General features: G+C 40.7%; 1 protein-coding gene across 3 annotated transcripts in view; it reads right to left on the minus strand.

The window, feature by feature from the left end:
• Positions 1-25,611, minus strand: part of CACNA2D3 (calcium voltage-gated channel auxiliary subunit alpha2delta 3) — a 909,107-nt gene that overhangs the window by 712,436 nt on the left and 171,060 nt on the right. For all 3 annotated transcript variants that reach the window (XM_025272778.3, XM_025272777.3, XM_044933476.2), the window contains exon 3: positions 9,045-9,161. In XM_025272778.3, coding sequence (XP_025128563.3) covers positions 9,045-9,161 — 117 coding nt within the window. The remainder of the gene's footprint in view (positions 1-9,044; positions 9,162-25,611) is intronic.

The raw sequence follows: 25,611 nt of genomic DNA on the forward strand, positions 1-25,611 counted from the left end.
AAATTCCATATATACTTTTGTAATTTTTCTAATTAATTTTGTTCTGTATTTTTATACAGTATTTTTGGGAGTCTAACCTCTATTCTTCGTTTTTAATCTTTGCTTTTTGATATTTATTATCAATTTTGTACCTTTAAGATTCTAATCATCAGTATCCATTTTCATTTAGGGACTTGATCACTGGCTTGATTGCTCTCTTGCCTTTTGACTCTCCCTTTTTTTCCTCCAAATCACTGCTATCTCCTTCCTCCCTCTTCTCTTCTCTACACATCTCTGTGAACCTCTCTGGGTGTTCTGGGCTGTGGAGAGCACTTAGGGATTTGATTACTGGCTAGACTGCTCTCTCCCCTTTTGACTCCCCCTCTTCTCCTCCTGGTCACCTCTATCTCCCTCCTCCTTCTTCTCTTCTTTCTGTAATTCTGTGAATCTCTCTGGGTGTTCCTGCCTGCTGAGAATTGTCTTACCATTAACCTAGGGGTTTTATCTTCTGTGCTGTATGGATAGAGAAGTCCTGAGGCTACTGTCAGAGAAGGACAGGAAATCCAGGAGGCTTAGCTCCAAAACTTTAGAACATAACAGAACTCCTGACTCCAGGGAACATTAATAGACAAGAGCTGACCCAAAAGTCTCCACACCTACAATGAAACCAAGCACCACCAAAGAGCCTACAAGTTCCAGTGTAAGACACACCATGCTAATTCTCCAGCAAAACAGAAACACAACCCTGAACATTAAAAGACAGGCTGTCCAAGGCCATGTCAAACCCATAGACACCCCAAAACTCACTACTGGACACTTCACTGTACTTCTGAGAGAAGAGATTCAGCACCACACACCAGAACACAGACACAAGCTCCCCCAACCAGGAAACCTTGACAAGCCGTTAGTCCAACCCCACCCACAGGGAGAAGACGCCGTAATTAAGAGGAACCACAAACTTCCAGCCTGCAGAAAGGGCACCCAAACACAGCAATCTAACCAAAATGTAAAGGCAGAGAAATATTCCGCAGGTGAGGGAACATGCTAAAAACCCACCAAACCAAACCAAAGAGGAGGAGACAGAGAGTCTACCTGAAAAAGAATACAGAATAATGATAGGAAAGGTGATCCAAAATCTTGAAAACAAAATGGAGTCACAGATAAATAGACTAGAGACAAGGATTGAGAAGATGAAAGAAATGTTTAACAAGGACCTAGAAGAAATAAAGAAGCGTCAATCAATAATAAACAATGTAATAACTAAGATTAAAAGCACTCTGGAGGAAATCAACAGTAGAATAACTGAGTAAGAAGAGAGGATAAGTGAGATGGAAGATAGAATGGTGGAAATAAATAAAGCAGAGAGGAGTAAAGAAAAAAGAATTAAAATAAATGAGGACGACCTCAGAGACCTCTGGGACAATGTTAAATGCCCCAACTTTCAAATCATAGGTGTCCCAGAAGAAGAAGACAAAAAGAAAGTGCGTGAGAAAATACTTGAGGAGATAATAGTCGAAAACTTCTCTAAAATGGGGAAGGAAAAAGCCACTCAATTCCAAGAAACCCAGACAGTACCAAACAGGATAAACCCAAGGTCAAACACCCCAAGACACATATTAATCAAACTAACAAAAATCAAACCCAAAGAGCAAATATTAAAAGCAGCAAGGGAAAAGCTACAAATAAACAAAAAGGGATCCCCATAAGGGTAACAGTTGATCTTTCAATAGAAACTCTTCAGGCCAAAAGGGAATGGCAGGACATACTTAAAGTGATGAAAGAGAAAAACCTACAACCAAAATTACTTTACCCAGGAAAGATCTCATTCAGATATGAAGGAGAAATCAAAAACTTTACAGAGAAGCAGGAGCTAAGAGAATTCAGCACCACCAAACCAGCTTTTCAATAAATGCTAAAGGATCTTTTCTAGACAGGAAACACAGAAAAGGTTTATAAAAATGAACCCAAAACAACAAAGTAAATGGTAATGGGATCATACTTATCAATAATGACCTTAAATGTAAATGGGTTAAATTCTCCAACCAAAAGACAAAGACTGGATGAATAGATACAAAAACAAGACCCCTATATATGCTATCTCTAAGAGACCCATCTCAAACTCAGGGATGCATACAGATGGAAAGTGAAGGGCTGGAAAAAGATATTTCATACAAATGGAGAGTAAGAGAAAGCAAAGTAGCAATACTCAGAACAGATAAATTAGACTTTGAAATAAAGACTGTGATATGAGACAAAGAAGGACACTACATAATGATCAAAGGGCCAATCCAAGAAGGAGATGTAACAATTATAAATACATATGCACCCAATATAGGAGCACCTCATTATGTAAGGCAAATCCTAACAAGTATGAAAGGGGAAATTAACAGTAACACAATTATAGCGGGGGACTTTAATAGCCCACTCACACCTATGGATAGATCAACTAAACAGAAAATTAGCAAGGAAACAGAAGCTTTAAATGATACAATAGACTAGTTAGATGTAATTGATATCTATAAGGCATTTCATCCCAAAACAATGGATTTTACCTTTTACTCAAGTGCACATGGAACATTCTCCAGGACAGATCACATCATGGGCCATAAATCTAGCCTTGGTAAATTTTAAAAAACTGAAATCATTTCAAACATTTTTTCTGATCACAATGCAGTAAGATGAAAGTGAAAGAGGAGAGTGAAATAGTTGGCTTAAAGCTCAACATTCAGAAAACTAAGATCATGGCATCCTGTCCCATCACTTCATGGGAAATAGATGGGGAAACAGTGGAAACAGTGTCAGACTTTATTTTTTGGGGCTCCAAAATCACTGCAGATGGTGACTGCAGCCATGAAATTAAAAGACGCTTACTCTTTGGAAGCAAAGTTATGACCAACCTAGATAGCATATTCAAAAGCAGAGACATTACTCTGCCAACAAAGGTCCTTCTAGTCAAGGCTATGGTTTTTCCTGTGGTCATGTATGGATGTGAGAGTTGGACTGTGAAGAAGGCTGAGCGCCTAAGAATTGATGCTTTTGAACTGTGGTGTTGGAGAAGACTCTTGAGAGTCCCTTGGACTGCAAGGAGATGCAACCAGTCTCTGAAAGAGATCAGCCCTGGGATTTCTTTGGAAGGAATGATGCTAAAGCTGAAACTCCAGTACTTTGGCCACCTCATGCGAAGAGTTGACTCATTGGAAAAGACTGATGCTGGGAGGGATTGGGGGCAGGAGGAGAAGGGGACAACAGAGGATGAGATGGCTGGATGGCATCACTGACTCGATGGATGTGAGTCTCAGTGAACTCCGGGAGTTGGTGATGGACAGGGAGGCCTGGCGTGCTGTGATTCATGGGGTCGCAAAGAATTGGACATGACTGAGTGACTGAACTGAACTGAACAGGAAAAAAAACTATTAAAAATACAAACATGGAGGCTAAAACAACACACTTATGAATAACCAACAGATCATGGAAGAAATCAAGAAGGAAATCAAACTATGCATAGAAACAAATGAAAATGAAAACACGACAATCCAAAACTTATTGGATTCAGTAAAAGCATAGCAACATAAGGCTACCTCAAGAAACAAGAATAACACCAAATGAACAACCTAACTTTATACCAAAAGCTACTAGAAAAAGAAGAAAAGAAGAACCCCAAAGTTAGCAGAAGGAAAGAAATTATAAAAATCAAACAGAAACAAATGAAAAAGAAATGAAGGAGACTATAACAAAAATCAGCAAACTAGAAGCTGGTTCTTTGAGAAGATAAATAAAATAGACAAACCATTAACCAGTCTCATCAAGAAAAAAACAGAGAAGAATCAAATCAGTAAAGTTAGAAATGAAAATGGAGAAATCACAACAGACAACACAGAAATACAAAAGATCATAAGAGACTACTATGAGCAATTATATGCCAATAAAATGGACAACTTGGAAGAAATGGACAAATTCTTAGTATAACCTTCCAAAACTGAACCAGGCAGATATAGAAAATCTTAACAGACCCATCGAAAGTACAGAAATCAAAACTATAATCAAAAATCTTCCAACAAACAAAAGCCCAGGACCAGATGGCTTCACAGCTGAATTCTACCGAAAATTTAGAGAAGAGCTAACACCTATCCTACTCAAACTCTTTCAGAAAATTGCAGAGGAAGGTAAACTCCCAAGCTCATTCTATGAGGCCACCATCACCCTAATACCAAAACTAGACAAAGATGTGACACAAAAAGAAGACTACAGGCCCGTATCACTGATCAACATAGGTGCAAAAATCCTCAACAAAATTCTAGCAAACAGAATTCAACAACATATTAAAAAGATCATATATCATGACCAAGTCGGCTTTATTCCAGGGATGCAAAGATTCTTCAATATTCACAAATCAATCAATGTGATACACCATATTAACAAATTGAAGATTAAAAACCATATGATTATCTCAATAGATGCAGAGAAACCCTTTGACAAAATCCAACACCCATTTATGATAAAAACTCTCCAGAATGCAGGCATAGAAGGAATATGCCTCAACATAAGAAAAGCCATATACAACAAACCCAAAGCAAACATTATCCTCAATGGAGAAAAATTGAAAGCATTTCCTCTAAAATCAGGAACAAGACAAAACTGACCACTCTCACCACACTATTCAACATAGTTTTGGAAGTCCTAGCTATAGCAATCAGAGAAGAAAAAGAAATAAAAGGAATCCAGATTGGAAAAGAAGAAATAAAACTCTCACTGTGTGCAGGTGACATGATCCTCTACATAGAAAACCCTAAAGACACCACCAGAAAATTACTAGAGCTCATCAATGAATATAGTAAAGTTGCAGGATACAAAATCATTACACTGAAATCCCTTGCATTCCTATACACTAACAATGAGAAAACAGAAAAAGAAACTAAGGAAACAATCCCATTCACCATTGCAATGAAAAGAATAAAATATTCAGGAATAAATTTACCTAGAGAAACAAAATATCTATATATAGAAAATGATAAAACACTGATGAAAGAAATGAAAGATGACACAAGTGGAGAAATATACCATGTTTGTGGATTAGAAGAGTCAATATAGTGAAAATGAGTATCCTCCCAAAACAATCTATACATTCAATGCAATCCCTATCAAGCTACCAATGGTATTTTTCACAGAACTAGAATAAATAATTTTACAACTTGTATGGAAACAAAAAAAAACCTTGAATAGCCAGAGCAATCTTGAGAAAGAAGACTCGAACTGGTGGAATCAACCTGCCTGACTTCAGACTACTACAAAGCTACACTCATCAAGACAGTACAGTACTGGCACAAAGACAGAAATATAGATCAATAGAACAAAACAGGAAACCCAGAGATAAATCCACGCACCTATGGACACCTTATCTTTGACAAAGGAGGCAAACATACAAGGGAGAAAAGGCAATCAATCTCTTTAACCAGTTCTTCTAGGAAAACTGGTTAACCACCTGTAAAACAATGAAACTAGAACACTTTATAACACCATACACAAAAATAAACTCAAAGTGGATTAAAGATCTAAATATAAGACCAGAAACTATAAAACTCTTAAGAGGAAAACATAAGCATAACACTCTCTGGTTGCTCAGACGGTAAAGTGTCTGTCTACAATGCAGGAGACCCAGGTTCAATCCCTGGGTTGGGAAGATCCCCTGGAGAAGGAAATAGCAATCCACTCCAGTACTATTGCCTGGAAAACCCCATGGACAGAGGAGCCTGGTAGGCTACAGTTCATGGGGTCGCAAAGAGTCGGACACGACTGAGCGACTTCACTTCAAGATCCTCTATGACCCACCTCCCAGAGTAATGGAAATAAAAACAAAAATAAACAAATGGGACCTAATTAAACCTAAAAGCTTTTGTACAATGAAGGAAACTATAAGCAAGGTGAAAAGACAGCCTTCAGAATGGGAGAAAATAATAGCAAATGAAAAAACTGACAAAGAATTAATCTCCAAAATATACAAGCAGCTCTGCAGCTCAATACCAGAAAAATAAACCACCCAATCAAAAAGTGGGCCAAAGCTAAACAGACATTTCTCCAAACAAGACATATATACAGCTAACAAACACAAGAAAAGATGCTCAACATCACTCATTATCAGAGAAATGCAAATCAAAACCACAGTGAGATACCATCTCATGCCGGTCAGAATGGCTGCCATTTTAGTGTAGAAGCAATAAATGCTGGAGAGGATCTGGAGAAACTCCCTTACACTGTTGATGGGAATGCAATCTAGTACAGCCACTTTGGAGAACAGTGTGGAGATTTCTTAAAATACTGGAAAGAGAACTGCCATACGACCCAGCAATTGCACTGCTGGGCATACACACTGAGGAAGCCAGAATTGAAAGAGACACTGTCTGCAACAGCTAGGACGTGGAAGCAACCTAGATGTCCATTGGCAGACGAATGGATAAGGAAGATGCGGTACATATACACAATGAAATATTACTCAGCTATAAAAAAAGAACACATTTGAGTCGGTTCTAATGAGGGTATGAAACTGGAGCCTCTTATACAGAGTGAAGTCAGAAACACCAATACAGTACATTAACACATATATATGGAATTTGGCAAGATGGGGGAACACATGTACACCTGTGGCTGATTCATGTTGATGTATGACAAAAAAAATCACATATTGTAAAGTAACAAGACTCCAATTTAAAAAATTAATTAGTTTTTTAAAAAAAGAAAATCACAAAACACAGGGACACAAGATAATGCTCACACTATTTTGGTATAAAGAAGAAAAAAAAGTGGGATACAAAAGCAAACAGGCAATACAATTACTAATTTGATAAAAGAAAAACACACACAAGGATATGCATATAAATGTAAAGAAAAAAGACTAGAAGGAAGAAAACCCAAGAAAACAAATGTTGTTTTCCTGCTAGGCAGTAGGAGTTCTAGGTGACTTTTTTTCTCTTTTTGATACTTCTCAATACATTCTAAAAGTTCCAACAAAGAGGGTGTTCATTTTATAAACATAAAATAGTAATTGTGTTTTTTAAATGTTTACCTCAGGGTTCTCTGACTGAGAGGTGCCAATGCCTGTCATGCTGCCATGTCTGTGAAAAATAGAATACAACTTGCTCTAAGGTACTGACATAGACACACCAGAGGCCACCATGCAGCTCCCAGGAATGGCAGTCAGCGCAGTATGTCTATAGCACATAAAAGCACTTTTTTTTCCTTCCAAGGCACTTGAGTTTCCACCAAGAAAGCTCACCTTATTTAAATTAATAACCATAGTAGCAGCAGAAGTTAACTATTCACTAAGCACTCCTCATGTGCCAGGGTCTGTGCTTAATGGCTCAAAACCACAACTGTGATCTTTACACTCCCTGTGTGAGTTTTTCCCATTTTACAGATGAGGAAATGGAAGCTCCTGAAGGTTGTTCTGCTTGACACTGAACCCAGGTCAAGCTCATGCTTCTACCTAAACTACAGTCCCTTCTTCCCTAAATCAAAATAATACAAAATATTTTAGAAACAAGGAAATGTATGGGATTATAAGGTCTAAGGTAGAAATATCTTGTGGCAATTTGGTTTGGCCAATTAAGGATGAGAAAAGCTAAACTAGGAAATGAACTTTTATAACAAAGTCATTCTGAAGATAATAAAACTAAAAGGTAAATAAACTACACTGCAAGGAGATCCAACCCGTCCATCCTAAAGGAGATCAGTCCTGAGTGTTCATTGGAAGGACTGATGTTGAAGCTGAAACTCCAATACTTTGGCCAACTGATGCAAAAAGCTGACTCATTTGAAAAGACCCTGATGCTGGGAAAGACTGAAGGCAGGAGGAGAAGGGGATGACAGAGGATGAGATAGTTGGATGGCATTACCAACTCCACTGAGTAAACTCCAGCAGTTGGTGATGGACAGGGAAGTCTGGTGTGCTGCGATGGGGTCACAAAGAGCTGGACATGACTGAGCGAGTGAACTGAACTGAACTGAAAGTAAACTACAAGTTAGAAATAAAGAACTCTTTAGATCAAAAGTCTTTCCCATAATCCTGTGCCAATGTAGTATTAAAAAAGGGTACTGTAACATTCACATGTTCTAAATCAAGAATTCAGATGCCCCATTTTGTTGGCAACAAAGTATAAAGTCAGAGGCAATCTTGGAAATCCAAAATAACACCACATGTGCACTGCAGTTCCATTCTTCCTGCTAATACAACATTTCAGGGATAATGGCCTAGATGGGAAAAGAATCTTAAAATGAGTGGATATATGTATGTGTTGAACTGCTTCACTTTGCAGTACACCTAAAACTAAAACAACATTGTAAATCAACTATACTCCCAAAAAACTTTAAAAAAAAGATTTCAGGGAGCTCTTTCCAGTCAAGATAAACATTATAATTATAGTAATATTCCAAAAATAGTAAAAAGAACTTCAGACTTCATCTAGACTCATTTACTCCATGGAGATTTTCAATTCCGTATTTTGGTAAACACTGATTAACTTTTTTTTACAACTGCTTAGTTCAACCACAACGTACCCTTGAATGTACTTTGGCAATTAATTAGGCAAACAATTAGGCACTTTGTTTGTCTGGCAAACAATTAGAGACACCTCCACTGAAAGTAGACTTCCCTGGAGGCTCAGACGGTAAAGCGTCTGCCTACAATGCGGGAGACCAGGGTTCGATCCTTGGGTCGGGAAGATCCCCTGGAGAAGGAAATGGCACCCCACTCCAGTTCTCTTGCCTGGAAAATCCCATGGATGGAGGAGCCTGGTAGGCTACAGTCCATGGGATTGCAAAGAGTCGGACATGACTGAGCGACTTCACTTTCCACTGAAAGTACACTATCGTAAGACAAAAACTACCACCTAAACCCTAGTTTACCCTAGAAAAGGGGTGACTGTGCCCCTAGTACCTGCTTATCTTCATTAACCAGACTTAAGAAATTATGTATATATGGGTGAGTCAACTTTTGATTTCTGAGAGTTGGGTTCATCAACACCAGTCGCCTTTGTGTCTTTGGGCAATACAGAGCAGAAACCAGAGACACTTACCCGCACTGCTTCAGACTTCTTGTGAAACATCTCTTCCATGTTCTTTGCCAGCTTTTTCACCAGCTGGAGCCCATCAATTTCTTCTATGGCAACATCCTTCTCATACTCTTTGTATTTCTGTAAGGAGGATAGACAACATTAAAGACACAAGATATCATAAAACACAATGCCCATGATGCCAGAGCACATTTACTTAAAAGGAATAAGTAAAAATAAAAATTTCTGTTGGATTTGGGGAGATTGGACTGTATTTCAAAATTATTAAACTAACTAAAGAGAAATGTGAAAATTGGCTCTGGCTGTCTTGAAGCTTAACTAGTATCCAGAAAAAAAAAAAAAAATCAACCCTAAAGCAATCAAAGTAGAGCACCTTATACACATTTTATCGTGTGAGAGTCCTTGCTGTCAATTTTTAGTATTTTGATTCAATTCAGTTACTGAGGACTTCCTAAATGTCCTTAAGGAACTCGCAAAAAGAAGCATGTACACAAACAACAGTAAAACAGCAACATATATTAGGATAACCTTGATTTCATGCTTTGTGAGTGTTCATAAGCAACTAATTTGTCCCACAGAATACTCAAATTCTCAAGGACAACTTGTCATTTCAAGTGAAAGGAAAGTGTTAGTTTCTCAGTTATGTCTGACTCTTTGCAACCCCATGAAGTGTATGTAGCCCACCAGGCTCCTAAGTCAATGGAATTCTCCAGGAAAGAATATTGCAGTGGGTTGCCATTTTCTCCTCTAGGGAATCTTCCTGACCCAAGAACAGAACTCAGGTCTCCTGCATTGTAGGCAGATTCTTTACCGTCTGAGCCAAAATCCACCGAATAACTCAGAAATTAATCTGTCTAAACCAGCAGTTCTCAAAGTGACCCTAGAACATCTGTACGGTCCCTGAGACTCTTTCAAGAGTCCACGAAGTCCTCCGTTTTTCCAACAGATTATTTATATGAAGTCGTATCTTCTTACTTGATTTTAACAAATCACAGTAGATTGAACACAAAAGCAAATAAGAAAATCTACCTGTCTTCTCTAAAACCAAATCTTGAAAAGATTTGCAAAAATGAAAAAAATGCCACTCTTCTAATTTGTTTTTTTTTAAGTTATTTTTAATAAAATATGTTCTGTGTGTTAACATGCAATGAGTCTTTATATTTTGAACTTGTTAATTTTTAAATTAATGAATTATTGGTCTTAATTTCTAATGTGGCAAATATTTATACATACAACTTGCATAAGCAGAAGCCCTTAAGGGTCCTCAGTATTTTTTAAGTGTGTAAAGGGGTCCTGAGGCCAAAAAGTTTGATATAACTAAACATTTAATTTTGTTCCCACGGAAAAGAAATATTGCTTACTAATTTAAAAAACTTCCAAATGGAGCTCAAAATACTGTTAATGTCAAGAAGAATCCTTCACATTTATGTAGCTATCAAAAGTCTAGAGAACTAAAAATATTGAGGGCCTTACATTTTCCCTCATTTGGATGAAAAACCTGAATCAGTTATTCACCCTGCCAAGTTTCTACTTAAGGAAAACACAAGGATTCACATGTAATCTGGACTATAGAGACTTTAAGAGTAATTTTTGAAATGGAAAACAAACCAACTTTTTAATGCAGGATAATTTCAAGATACAAATTTCTATTTTCTCTCTATGTCCTCTCCATCTCCTTCAAAAATGTAAACCAGGAGGAGGTTCAGTCTTTCCTTGCCCCAAGGAAGGGAGTGTGTGTGTGATCTACTACTACAAATGATCTACTACATCATTTAAAACATGCTCTGAGAGCTCTGCATGGTCCTATAATACAGGGGTCCCCAACATCCAGGATCTGATGCCTGATGATGTGAGATGGAGCTGATGTAATACTAATAGAAATAAAGTGCACAATAAATGTAAGGCACTTGAATCACCCTGAAACCATCCCCCCACACTGGTCCATGGGAAAATGGTCTCCTACGAACCAGTCCCTGGTGCCCAAAATGGTTGGGGACCACTGCTATAATGGACCGTGAGTTGTAAGTGACTTTCTTCTCCCTGCTCCCTGAAAATGTCCATAAAAATCTTCAATATTTGTGTTGAGTCCTTCACTTCATTGGAAAACCATCATTTCTTCTTCTAGCCTTCCCTCGCTCTTCGACAAGGCTCTCCTCGTTTCCCAAACAAGGAGGCTACACCTTCCCTCCAGGTTCCCAGAGCATTCTGTGCTCACCTCTCCCTCACCTCTCCTGGCATCAGAGCTTGTGTGGTCCAGGAGTTAAGGACAATCCCGGGGCCCACAGCAGACACTCACATAACTTCTCTTGATGAAGCCTGTTGCAGCACAACTGCAATGCTACAATACAAGAAAGATGCAAGTAAGGATGCAGTTGACTGATGCTCCTGGAAGGGTGACCTCCCCACTCCTTGGGAGGTTGGCTGGCTTGGCCCCTGCTGTGGGACTCCAGCCAGCCCACGCCTGGCTCAGGCTAACAGTGTCCTCTGGTGTATGAACAAAACTTCAATGACAATCACTGGAAACTTTCCCTAAGTTCAAATGCAAGCCAGTGATATCTTTGGAGCCAAAAATTCTAGGGGTTCTCTGCTGCCTGCCAGATGTGCTCCAAAAGCCAAGAGCCAAGCCAGCTTAGACACAAGGTTGATTCACTACCCAAAATACAAAGTTCAAGAAGCGAGTCAAACAAAACAAAACTAAAGTCAGTCCAATATTTACAGTCAGAGAAATAAATCTCCATTGTAATTCTGAGCCTAAAGGTGATCTAGAGGCTTAAGATAAAAAGAAAATTAATTTCATAATTAGCCTTTACCTAAATCTTTAGTTTTTTACATTGAGTCCCATTATTTTGATCATAACTGTCACTTTCATGTTTTTTTCTCCAAAAGACTTCTAGAAGGGAACCAGTTTATACAACTCTGACTATCCACCAAGTTCTCAATGAGACCTTCCTGCATCCTCTCTTCTTCTGAATCTGCTCCGTAGAAAGGAACCGCTGATTTTATGAAGGTCTGCTGGTGTCCCAGGACTCCCTGTGCCTTGTGACCTAGTTAACTAAGCTCAACACGAAGCTCTGTGCCAGCCAAGGATTCCAGATCTGGGACAAACTTAGCAGGTCACTGGTTCTATTCCTCTTCCAGCATAAGCTCTCTCCCCTTAGGACATGTGGCAATGGGTCCTCTTTGCCAATGAGCCAAGTCTCATACTACTTTCTCACAGGGAAGTAATCCCATAAGCAAAAAACATTCTGCTTTTCAAGATGTGTTCATGCCTGTTGGAATCAGGTCAGAACAATGTAATGTCTTCCTCTCTCTAGGAAACATTACTCTTTGCTGGAATCAAAAGATTTTGAATAACAGAGAGAGTAACCAAGAGATAGTCGTTAATCAACTTCAAACCCTTAGCAGCTCAGAATGGTGATATACACCAAAAGCATCAAAAACGTACCTACGGTATAAAACCAAGCAATATGACCTCTGGCAACTGAACCGAGTAAGCTACAACAGTACAGCAAATTCCAAATTGTGCAAAAGAATGTAGGAAACTAGTATACAGAATGTTACAATTGGTTACAGATAGTAATTGGTGACTTTTTGCTTTAAATTACTAAACTGCCTATACATACACATACACACACACACACACACACAAACACTGAGGACAGATGCCAAATGCTCACAGCTGGCTGCACTATTACAAATAATTATTTTTCTTTCTGCTCACCTGTATTTTCTAATTTCTGTAATGAGCATACTATTTTGGAAACTAGAGAATGTATACGAGCAATACTTATATGCAGAACAGAAGATGGGCACTTACTAACAAATTTCTGTAGGGGAATGCAGCCCCAATTAGAATCTGTGTAGTTAAGCAGCATGTCTTCATTAGCTGAGCCTAAGGAAGTTAGCAAAATTAGTCTTCCATGTGTCACAAGCCCAGCAGGGCTCCAGGAGCTTTTCATGTATCAATTTGTCTAATCCTCACAGCTACCGACTGGGGCAGGTGTCATCCCCATGTTGCAGATGGGGAACTGAGGCAAAGAAAGACTTAGTCATTGTTGAAAGTCAAATGGTTAGAGGATGAGTTTTAAGCTAAGCAAGGTCTGACTTCAAACTGCTTGGTCTTTTGAAATTAGCAGGTAGAGGGTGAAGGGCTGATAATCTAAATACTTGTGATCTTGTTTCAGAGGGCCCATCTTACTGCCATCACAGTGCTTGTTTCATTGATTGGTAGCTTTTAGTGGCCTAAGCTAACCAAGAGACTCAAATACCTAAAGCCAGAGACATCATCAGTTAACAAGGGTGGCAGCTGTTTACAAGTCTCCTCCAGGTGAGCAAAAGCCACATGGCCACGGCTGGCTGGATGTCATAGGAGGAGATGCTATTCCTCTACTTGGGGGATGAACTTAGAGCCTGTCCCCAGAGAAGCAGACACAGCTCCTGACTCTTGAAAGAGGCCCAGAAGCCTTAATTGTATTGTGTGTGTGTGTGGTCAGTCACATCAGTCATGTTCGACTCTGTGAGACTTCACGGACTATAGCCCACCAGGCTCCTCTGTTCATGGGATTTTCTGGAATGAGTTGCCATGCCCTCCTCCAGGGAATCTTCGCAACCCAGGGATTGAACCCGCATCTCCTGTGTCTCCTGCACTGCAAGTAGATTCTTCACTGCTGAGCCACCAGGGAAGCCATCTTACTTATACTGGGTTGGCCAAAAACCTCATTGGTAAGATACTATGGAAAAACCCCAACGAACTTATTGGCCAATCCAATATATTACTCCTTGGCTGTGTTTTGGCTACACATTGTCCTATTCTCCAAAGTATCAAGAATAACCTGAAGCCACACAGCTGTGACGGCAGTAACACTTTTATTTTCTATAGCCTCAAGGGTTGCTCTGGCAATTACTTTGTTTTGTGTAAAAAACAGCTATTTTTCAACTGGGTAAAGGAATCTGGAAAGTACCAGCACATCTCTGTCAACACACAATGAAGGCAGAGGGGAAGACCAAAGTGGAAGAGACACTATGCCACCTGATCAAAGATTCAGGCCAGTTTGGATTGGACCTCTGATTCCAAAAGTCCATTTATTTTTCCACAAACATCTATTTTGTGTCTCCGGTATGCCAGGCAGGGGTGGGGTACCAAGCACAATATGATGAGTAAAGCAAAGCTGAAGAAAGCTCATGGTCTAATGGTCAGGAATGTTCTGATGACTAAACTGGAAAAGAAGACACAACATCATCATAACCACCCTGATGGGGTGGTCAAGGCAGTCACTCCAACTTTCTGGACCCCTAAAGGATGACTAGGCTAAGAAGAGGGGAGATGAAACAGCGGGTGAGCAGAACGGTAGGTATGGATATCCAAGACAAGAGGCTGCCTGGAACACAAGGAACTACCCCTGTTCCACTTCCCTGGTACATGGATGGCTAGGACAGGGGAATCCGGTGAGAGACGAGGTCAAAGAAGTGAGCAGGGCCAGGCCATCAAAGGTATTATGCTAGAATGAAGAGTTTGGACATTGTCTTGACATGGGTAGGAGGCTGAGGGTATGGATTCAAACAACAATCAGAACCACTGAAGGATTTAAGGGTAGGAGGGACCCAAGACCAGATTCATGGTTTTGAAAAATCTCAGTGTGCAGAATGGGAAGGAGGAACGTAAAACTGGCAAGGAATTGGGAAACTGAGATAACCAGGACTTGGGAAACAACTGGAGAAAAGAAGAGTCAGGGAATGAGAGGTGGGCTCCTTGGGAGACATCAAGAGGTCTGATGGCCAGACACAGCAGCACAGTGCCCACACAGAACAGGCCACTCTAAATCTCCGTGCTCTCCTGTTTTGCCCTCTTTGAATTTCTGCTATAGAAGATTCTGGTATATGTAGTATTTTTATATGAACGCCTTTCTGAACTTCTAATGCAGGAGACAAATTCCACTGAGGTGGTTGATGACACTGATGTTCTTCACTCTGCCACCTCTGACCATCCTCTGGGGCTCCCTCTGGCTTGGGGAAGAAGCTGCAGACACCTGAGCAACACAGCCTGTGTGCCTTTAGCCAAGGCCAGGGTCGAGGCAGAACACAGCCCTTCACAAGAGCACCTTTGAGCACTCATGACACAGAAGGAAGGCAGTCCAGGAAACTTTTTATTCCCTCTGTCACAGGAGAATATCTGAAGCTTCCATTCCTTCTGTTAGCAGAATCAGCATTTGGCAAGAAATCTTGTGATGAGCCAAGAACATTTATCATTTGAGAAGGGAGACACAGAAATGCATTATTTCTGTAGCATCTATTTTGCCAGATCATTTCACACAAACACCAGGAAGAGAAAAGCACTACTTCACTGTCAGAACACTTAATGTTGTTCATACCTTTGGGTCATTTTTTTTTTTCCTACGTGATAACTGCATATCTAGGAGTAAGCCACCTGGAACAGCCCCCGGAGAGAGGGCTTCAGGAAGGAGGCTTCTGACCAATCACAATCACTTAGTATAGCAGCCAAAGACTGAAGAGGAGCTCTGAGTGTGCTCCACATCAGCAAAAAAGACCCTCTTGCAGAGGACGGATGCAGGAGTACCATTAGCCAAGAGCTGGAACATCTGAACATGGTCTCTTGGCCATATTTCTCATCACAAACCGAAATTACATTTCTAGAGTCAGTATAATTAAATCACTAGATGAGGGTTGACAGACAGTCCAGGGGAGAAGACGGTAAAGCAAAGACCTGCTTGTCCCCAAGTGAGAATCTGGAGAGGTTGCCTAAAAGACTATAACTTGAGAGAAATTGGCCTTTTCTTCATCCCACCCCTAAGCCTCCAGCACTTCCCCTAAAAACTCCTGTCACAGTTTCCCAGTAAACTCTGTTACTGGGAAAGCAACCAACACAGGTTAAGCCCAGAACCCTTCAAAGGGGCTTGTTATGTAAAAGCAGAAGATGCCTCATGTTCCTACCTTAAGATTCCATTTTTGGTCTAATTCTCACTCCTTCAAGCTCTGAAGTAGACACAGAACAGCAGATAAAGTCATTAAACTATTTACGTAAAGATCACACCAATATTAGAAAGGAACCTAGACTGAAATTACTGCTATTTTCATTCATTCAACAAATATTTACAAACTGCCTGCAACCCAGGGGTTGAATCCAGGTCTCCCGCATAGTAAAGAATCTGCCTGCAACATGGGAGACCTAGGTTCGATCCCTGGGTTGGGAAGATCCCCTGGAGAAGGGATAAGGCTATCCACTCCAGTACTCTGGCCTGGAGAATTCCATGGACTGTATAGTCCATGGGGTCACAAAGAGTCAGACATGACTGAGTGACTTTCAAAAAACCATGTTCAGGCAGGTGGTGGAGGGGGGATGGGGAGCCACTGACAAATATACATATTCCCTTGGATATGAGAAGGCTAATTTTTTGTTCTTTTTATTAACAATAAATAATAAATAAGCTGGAGCAGAGTCACATGAGTTCCTTCAATCAAAGTCTGAGCTGTGATGCTATATGTGTTTCTCCTCCCAAGGTCACACCTGTCTGCCGTGCAGGTATGTCACTTCCACCAGATGTGGGGAGAGCATTGTGTATCCTCTAGTAAGTGCAGAACAGTCTGTAAAGCGCAGACATGTATTCCTCCCTGAGTAGGGAAGGGTGAGTAGCAGGAAATGTGGGCAATCCAAACTGATTTGTAAACACTGAAAAACTGGCCAGGAACAAGAGTGACATGACAGTCAACAGGTAGGAAGAGGGTCTCGGGAAAGAATGTAAAGTAATGAATTGTCCAGGGGTTGAAGAAAAGATGACTGTGCCACACATGTAATTCCCTGGCGGCGGGGAGATGAAGTTTACAAAGTATCCTATTAGTGTAATGAGATGGCCATGAGCCATCGCAAGGATCACAAGGTAGCTGGCCAATAGAGGCAAGATGTCTGTGACCAGCGCTTGATGAATGCTGGGAACGGGGGTGGGGGGCAGGGGGAGGGTGGGAAGGGAGAGTCTCTTTAGACTGCACGTAAGCTTCTCATGCGTCCCTCTGTGCTCACGCTCTGTTACGCAATCATGTTTGGCTCTTTGCGACCCCGTGGACTGTAGCCCGCCAGGCTCCTCTGTCTATGGGATTTCCCAGGCAAGAATACTGGAGTGGGTTGTCATTTCCTTCTCCAGGGGATTTCCCAACTCAGGGACTGAACCTGTGTTTCCTGCACCAGCAGGCAGATTCTTTACCACCACTGCACCACCTGGGAAACCGAGGTCATCACCACCTATCTATAATCTCTTCTAACAAAATGCATGTAAGTGGGAAGATATAATATTAAATATTACTCTATCATTCTGCAATTTTAAAATGACACATGCACACATGTTAAAAAGGTATACATGTTAAGTAGATACTGTTTAAATACACATATTAAATAGATACACATATTAAATAATTTTTAGAAACTGTAATTTTAAAAAGCATTTTAAAAATCAACATCATTAAAATTTTTGGTTTATAAATATAACCTTAAATGCAGGGCGTCAAGCTTAAATAACTATATACTATGATGGTCAGCCACATATAAGGTACATATTCTTTCAAGTTTAAAGTACCTCTCCTAAGAATTGGCCTAAGGTTGATTCTTTATTTTAGTTCAACTGGAATAAAATGATAACAGGAGTATTTTCCTGTATAGTACAAAAAATTATAGCCTAAAAGGCCAAGCAACCCAGAATTTAAAAAATATTGAGAAGAATCCAACAGTTAATAATACCAAATCCTACCCAGCATCTAGCTTTGTGCAAGTTTAAGATTATCATATAGAAACTTATTCTACTAAAAGAATCTTACTAGAAAGAGAAGAAACTATAAAGAAACAGACTGTTAGAGATCCAGGTTAAGTGCCCACCTTTTACAAATTAGAGACTGAGACTCAATAAGTAACTTGTCAAGGACACATCTCAAAGGCAGCACCAGGTAGAATCACCTCCAGTGAGGAGAAAGTAATGGAGTTCCTGTTCTGTCTCCTCTGTCTTATGGGATGGGTGGGAAAGAATCTGCATGAATTTTGCTGGCATGTTATTGATTTGGAGCCTGATAAGCAGTATTTACTTGGCTTAGAATCACTGGCCAGGGTTCAAGTCAGAGGAAAATCAACAATGTGCATCCCACTTGTGAGGCCGTTTGGCGTGGGGCTAAGACCAAGGATTCTCCATTCTGATATACTAAGTGCAAGTCCTAGCAATGTGACAAGTTGCTTAGCCCCCATCGGCCTCCTTTCCTTCAATAGTAGAGTGAGGGATACCAGACCTCCTGCTGTTCTTGGGATGGTCAAATGAGGTCGAGTGTGAAGACCCCAACAGGACGCTAGGGACACAGAGTAAGGCACTCAAATAGTGTCAGTGGTTAATGCAGAAGTGGTAATGAATGCCAACGTTTTTTCTTTAAGACTTCCCTGGTGGTTCAGACAGTAAAGAATCTGCCTGCAATGCAGGAGATGCAGGTTTGATCCCTTGGTCAGTAAGATCCCATGGAGGAGGGTATGGTTCCCCGCTCCAGTGTTCTTGTCTGGAGAATACCAATGACAGAGGAGCCTGGTGGGTTACAGTCCATGGGGTTGCCGAGTCAGACATGAATGAGTGACTTTCACTCACTTCACTTTGTCCTTTAAGTTCTGAAAAATGAATTCTCTTACCTCAAGACAAAAGCTTCCAACCAAGGTGCAAAACCTAACAGATGAATTACCTTTGAATGCTGCTGTGGGCAAAGGTATTTTTCAAATACATTCCCAAGGCCTAGGGGTTCTTCAACAGTAACTCTTTGGAGATGGTTCCCTTCTGGCGGAAACTGAATGCTAGAAGTCTTTATTTGTGTAAAGCGTGAATGACAGTTTTCAGATATGTTACTAAAGATGTTGCAATAAAAACTAATCATCTACAATTTCTGGATTCTCTCCTTATAGGCAGTGTCATTTTCTTATTATGACATAAATGTACTTAGTATTCCTCTCAACTCAATTATTGCATGTGGAAATGTCACTTCAAAATACAACACTCCAAAGCAATTATGTTTCCAAGTAAATATATTTCTAAATCCTTTAAGCTGATGTTAGAAACACTTCTTAACTATAACAACAACAAACCTAGTTGAATTCATGAAACTCAAGGTCACAGGAGAGTATTTTTCTACTGGAAAATGGAAAAAGGCATTTTGTACAAATCATTCTGTTTCACAGAGGTATTCCAATCAAGTGTCTCCAAGGTCAAAAAAAAAAATTATTAATGCAGTGCTCTTCCAGATCTAGTTAAGTCTGAGGAACATTCTTGAAGAATGAAGTTTTTCTCTGTCAAAGTCATCAGAGTAAGAGATAATTTGCACGAGAATTAGAGGCCCTGTTTAGGAATGACTGAAAAGAAAGGAGGACAGAGCACCAAATGACAACCAAAAAATAAGCAGAGAGGAGGCAGGGAGTGGCTGGACTCTGACTTCTTCGGGGCTGCAGGAAATGGGGACCACTTGAGGAGTGTGGAACATCACCTGGAGGCAGTCGTTTCATGGGGTGAGAAGCACGGAAATGGACCACCACTAAAGGCAGTGGTTTTCCTCAACCACTAGAGGGTCTAACGTCCAGCTAGAGGGGCAGGGGAGGCGGAGATCAGGGGAAAGAGTGGTTTGATCTAAATTACTCCTCAAGGTACTTTCTGATATTCACCTCAAGAAAGCACTCTCACAAGAATTATCAGGGTCCCCAGCCCCAGTGGCCCTGGAGCACTTGTTTGTTCCCAGTTAGCTGTCTGGAATGTCCTTCTAAATCAGAGTTCCAGAGAGACTGCTCTTCAGAGCAGCTGGCTCTGCTGTGGGTGGTCTCTGACAGATTTCTACTACTTTCAGATTGTGAGGTCCTGAATTAAAGATGGATATCTCTTCTCTCCCTGTTTTACTATCTATACTCTTTTTTAAAAAAAATCCTGATAAGTCTCATAAGCTTTTACTGTTCCACACAGTCAACTGGACAAATGCCACTGACAAATTTTAGCTCTATAGTGATAAAACTGAGTGTTAATGCTGCATTAGATTTTTTATACAAGGGATGCTGTTTTATACAAGGGAAATTAAGTCAGAGGCAAGCTATTAAACCTGCTTCTGATACAACTATCTCTGTCCTAGCATGGGAGTGTAACATACTGCTTTAAAATTGGGAAATTCATCTGTCTACTGAACAAACAAACAAACAAAAATATGGTTACATGCATATCTAAAAAAAATTAAAACTCCAATTTCTGGGTGTTTTCTGGATTACTTCATGGGGATCTGAGGCTACGAAATATGAATATTTATGCTGTACATAAATCTACACAACATGAAAAGCCAAAATAATGATTACAGATCCATGTGTGTTAGAGAAGAAAAATCCCAATGTATGCATTTATGAGTGTGTTTTATGTATGCCAACAAATTTAACTACAGCCAAACTGCACATAATAAGCTATTACTTTACAAAGCCTGGACCACTTGTATAGATTATTTCCTGCAGCTTACATTTTCAAACACATTTTTCTGATGTTCCAATTTAAAATAATTCATCCTTCCTACTCCCTAAAGATCAGCGGGAACAATAACAACAATAATAATAATTTATTATTAATAATAGCAACAGCATTTATCGAGTACTTACTTTGGGTCAGGTAGATATTATCTCCTCCCCACCCCCTTTTTACAGGTTAGGGAATTGAGGCACAGATAAATAAGGTAACTTAGCCATGGCTGGACCATGAGCAAGTGGTTTTATTAATTCAGGAAATACTAGCTACTATAATAAAAATATCCCAAAACCTCAGAGGCTTAACACAATAGAAGTTTACTTCCTGTTCATGTAACCCTCCCAGGAGCGGGTTCTTTGTCACCAGTCTTTTTCACATAGTGATTCAGGAACCCAGGATCCTCCCATCAGCTCCTCAGGCTTTGGAGTCTTTCGCATTCAGCCATGAAACACAGGGGAAGGGATGGAGAAGATGCACCTGCTTCTTGAACTCCTTAGCCTGGAAGTGACATGCATTCGCTCTGCTCATGTTCCACCGGCGGTAACCAGCTCCCAGCCCAACCCAAAGTAAGAGGGCTCTGGAAATTGAACTGGTGGCTGGGGAGCCATCTCTAGGCTTGAAGTCAACACGGTAGAAATGGGAGCTTAAATCATAGGGGAGTATTAGCTGTCTGGATTTGAACCCAGGCAGCATCGTCCCAGATTCCATGTGTATAACCACCACACTTTAAACGCTTGATATAAACTGCTGCTAGATGAAACTTCAGATTAAAACTTGGCTGGGAACCATCTGCAAGATGGACACTTTAGAGTTGGTGCAATCAAGTCATAATCTCCAGGAAGGATAATATGACCTGACCACTTGTATGTGTAATTATGGTCAGGCGCCGATGGTAAAGGCCAAGATCATACACACAGAAAGGAACACATTATAAACAATTCTTAGACCTTTTGTCCAATTTCTTTAATCACAGCTCAAATAAAACTGCTATTTGAATAACATCAATGACCTTCTCCAGTACAGGATATTCGTTGCCCAGGCGCCATGGAAGTTAATTGGCTTACCTAAAGTCTTTTTAATTCTATATCCGAGATGTCCTGGAAATCGAAGGCAATCAATGGATAAGTCTGCAAGACCTGTAACAAGCTTAGAGCTAATACTATTTGCAGCTGCTCAAGTGGTTTCTGTACTTACAAAGTCAAAAGCTAGAAATGAGTGTTAGGACTCTGCATCTGAATGAACCTTTAACTCCATCAACTCCAGACTAACTACAAACTGAATATGGGGATGATGACTTATGCCACAGGTGAATCCTAGCCTTTCTTTGGTGAGCGTAGAGAACCATGGTGAGGTGGCACTTAATAGTTAGAAAACCACCCTCCCTCCTGTTGAAAGGAAGAGATGAAGACTTGGTCTCCCTTTTCATGTTTAAACCTTCTTTTGTAAAAAGATTCTGGTATAGAATTCCCTGCCACTAATATCAGAGACTAAGAAAAAAGGACCCATCGCATGAGCATCCTTCACTGAAACATCACCTTCCTCCACCTGCCCAAAGGTGCTTCAGGAGTTTGCAGTAGGTGACTCCCTCCAATTTCGCCCACCATCAACAAAAGTGAAGACATTATACAGGGCCTTCCCTATGCTGAGTTGCAAAAACATAAACTGAGCCCTCTAAAAATTTAGATGTCACCGACTTCAGAATCAAATGATTTTCTGACATCTTTCATCAAGTCCAACACAAAGGACTTTCCTCAACAGCCTTAAAGACACAGTGTTAGAATCCAAAAGGACCTTAGGAATAATCCATTTCAGAAGCTATAATCCGAATGCCTCCAGAGGCCAGATGGGTTATATCAAGTGAAAGACTTGGGCCAGTCTGGAGCCTGCGGTGAACAGCAGAGCCTCTGTCTCATCCTAAATGGTGGCCACTTTTCGGCTCCCGCTCATCTCTGTGAGGTAAGGGGCACACTGTGGTTATCCAGTCTTCCATTTGTTAAAAGAAGCCAGAAATCTATGTTTTTCTGTGAAATCTCCCACTGAGTTCATTTCCTTGAACACTGTGGGGCCCAGATACAAAATGTCTCTAAACATCTTCCTCCTCATTCATCTTCACATGAGGAGACCGAGACAGAATGACACGGTCTCATACCTCCCACAGGGCAGTGATGGGCTGGACAGTGTGTGGAAGGTTTCCAGGCATCTGCTGCTAATCCCTGAAGCAGGCACTGCTACAAACATCACCACCATGTGAGTCTAAGGCATGGAGAGGGCAGTAGCCAGCCCAGGTCCATAAAGAGACAGATGCTCAACAGGGTCTCAGTCAGTGGAGAAAGAGCCTGGGCCCTCTTTACCATTTGGGGTTCCCTGGCTATGCAGGGGCTGAGGACTTGAGGATACCCTCCCCTAGAAACCCCAACGTATAACCAAAAGCACTTTGACTCCTCACGCATTCAGAGTTGCTAGGCATGGGATAAGACTCTCAAGTTGAAGAATCTATAGGCATGTTGAGAGAAGTCCACACATTACTGTTGAAATGGGGACTGATCTACATCAGTTTGAAGAATTTTAGAGTCCTAAGATGGAGAAGGCAATGGCACCCCACTCCAGTACTCTTGCCTGTAAAATCCCATGGACAGAGGAGCCTGGAAGCCTGCAGTCCATGGGGTCGCTGAAGGTTGGACAGGACTGAGCGACTTCACTTTCACTTTTCACTTTCATGCATTGGAGAAGGAAATGGCAACCCACTCCAGTGTTCTTGCCTGGAGAATCCCAGGGACGGGGGAGCCTGGTGGGCTGCCGTCTCTGGGGTCGCACAGAGTCGGACATGACTGAAGTGACTTAGCAGCAGCAGCCGAGTCCTAAGAAATCTTAAATAATGTTTCTCTCTCTGTCTTTGTCCCTATCTCTGTCCCTCTCTCTCTCTCTCTACATACACACACACACACACACACACACACACACACACACGGTCATATGCTACCAATATTTTTCTCCTAAAGTGTATTTAGGAAAATAGAAGAAAATTAATCAACACATTCACCTCACTCTTACTATTCTTACAGACATGCTATGTTATGACTATAAGATGAGAATTTGTGGGTAGGGGGTTTGGGTAGTGGTAAAGTCCATGGACCCCCACTTTTCAAAATATTTTCAAATGCCAAAAAGAAAACACATAGGAAAGAAACCAATAATATTGAAATTCAGTCTTCAAAATGTTTATAGTATCAATTTGTGACAGGGTAATGCAGATGTTTCTTCATTAGCACATTAAATAATAAGAACCAGAGTGACACTACAGCTCTCACAGCCATCCGTGTCGAGGATAAGCATCAACAGCAAAGAGACAGCTGCGTCGGCTACAACACGACATGAGAATATCTGTGATTTCCGTTGGTGACAAAGTCACAGGAACTGTTGTTGTAAGCTAAAATGATAAATTTCAGTTAGAGGTTAGTGAAAATAAAAGGTGCTATTTTTTTCCCCACCTAAGTTCACAGCCCCCTGAATTCTCTCCATGGTGTGGACACAGGTGATGATGGACAGGGAGGCCTGGCTTGCTGCAGTCCACAGGGTTGCAAAGAGTCGGACATGACTGAGCAACCCTCAGTCTCACCCTATCTACTCCCCAAGAGTTCTCAGGAAAGATCACGCAACGTGTGAACAGTGACAGGGCCTCTGTCCCGGATGCACCCTCACTGAAGGGACGGACACTGCTCATTTTTGACTGCTGGTGAACGACTCAAGAACTGTCTGATCATTAGCTTATATTTACAATCCAGTGTAAAATGTATGTACATTAAACACACACCAAATGATAGAAATTTCCTGTAATAATTAACTCTGGAAGATGGTTCTGCTGTCTATGTAAGCATGGATTACAGCTTATGAATTTCCCTGGGTGCTCTATCAATAAATGATGATTTCTCAAATGGGTAAGGGAAGGGTAAACATCAAACTGGAAACAGTATTTATCTCAGTCCCTGGTATTCGAGCAGAGCTGAAGAGAACTATAATGTTTTCCTTATGTAACCACTAGGTTATTAGAATTCTTCACAAAGAGTGTATATTCATGTATTATCTGTATGATTAAAAATACATAGTGTCAAGTTCAAAGAAATTTAGTAATCATTGGTATAAAAAAATAATAAATGCCCCATAATGTGAAAAGAGGAATCGACTGGCTCAGAAGCCTTATATTTGATAAATGAATTAAACAACCCATTGAGCAAGCATGATCTTTGTCCACAGCCACTAGATGACTGTGTCAAAAAATATTTCACTGCATACTATTAGAGAACTCTGCTTATGAAATATTGCTAAGTGAAGTACATTATGTCTGTAATTAAAGCCATGTAAAAACACAGAGCAAAGGACACTGTGAGGGACCACAACAAAATTCAAACCATGGCTGGATGAGTAAGGGTGGCAGAATTTTGGATGAATTTTTCAACTTTCCTAAGTGTGTTTTGCAAAGTTCCTTTTCAAATGGCAAACGTAAAGTCCAAGATGTAGAAAAACAGAACAGTAAGGCTGGAATTCAAGTCCAGGCAGGCTGGCTCCAGAGCCCATGCTTTGACTTCCCCTAAAACTCTCCTAAAATTCAGTTCAGTTCAGTTCAGTTCAGTAGCTCAGTCGTGTCTGACTATTTGCGACCCTATGGACTGCAGCAAGCCAGGCCTCCCTGTCCATCATCAATCACAAAACTCATGTCCATTGAAATGGTGATGCCATCCAACCATCTCATCCTCTGTCGTCCCCTTCTCCAGCCTTCAATCTTTCCCAGCATCAGGGTCTTTTCAAATGAGTCAGTTCTTCACATCAGGTGGCCAAAGTATTGGAGTTTCAGCTTTAGCATCAGTCCTTCCAATAAACACCCAGGACTGATCTCCTTTAGGATGGACTGGTTGGATCTCTTTGCAGTCCAAGGGACGCTCAAGAGTCTTCTCCAACACCACAGTTCAAAAGCATTAATTCCTCAGTGCTCAGCTTTCTTTATAGTCCAACGCGCACATCCATACATGACCACTGGAAAAACAATAGCCTGGACTAGATGGACC

This window comes from Bubalus bubalis, chromosome 21, assembly GCF_019923935.1.
Source record: "Bubalus bubalis isolate 160015118507 breed Murrah chromosome 21, NDDB_SH_1, whole genome shotgun sequence".
Lineage (NCBI taxonomy): Eukaryota > Metazoa > Chordata > Mammalia > Artiodactyla > Bovidae > Bubalus > Bubalus bubalis.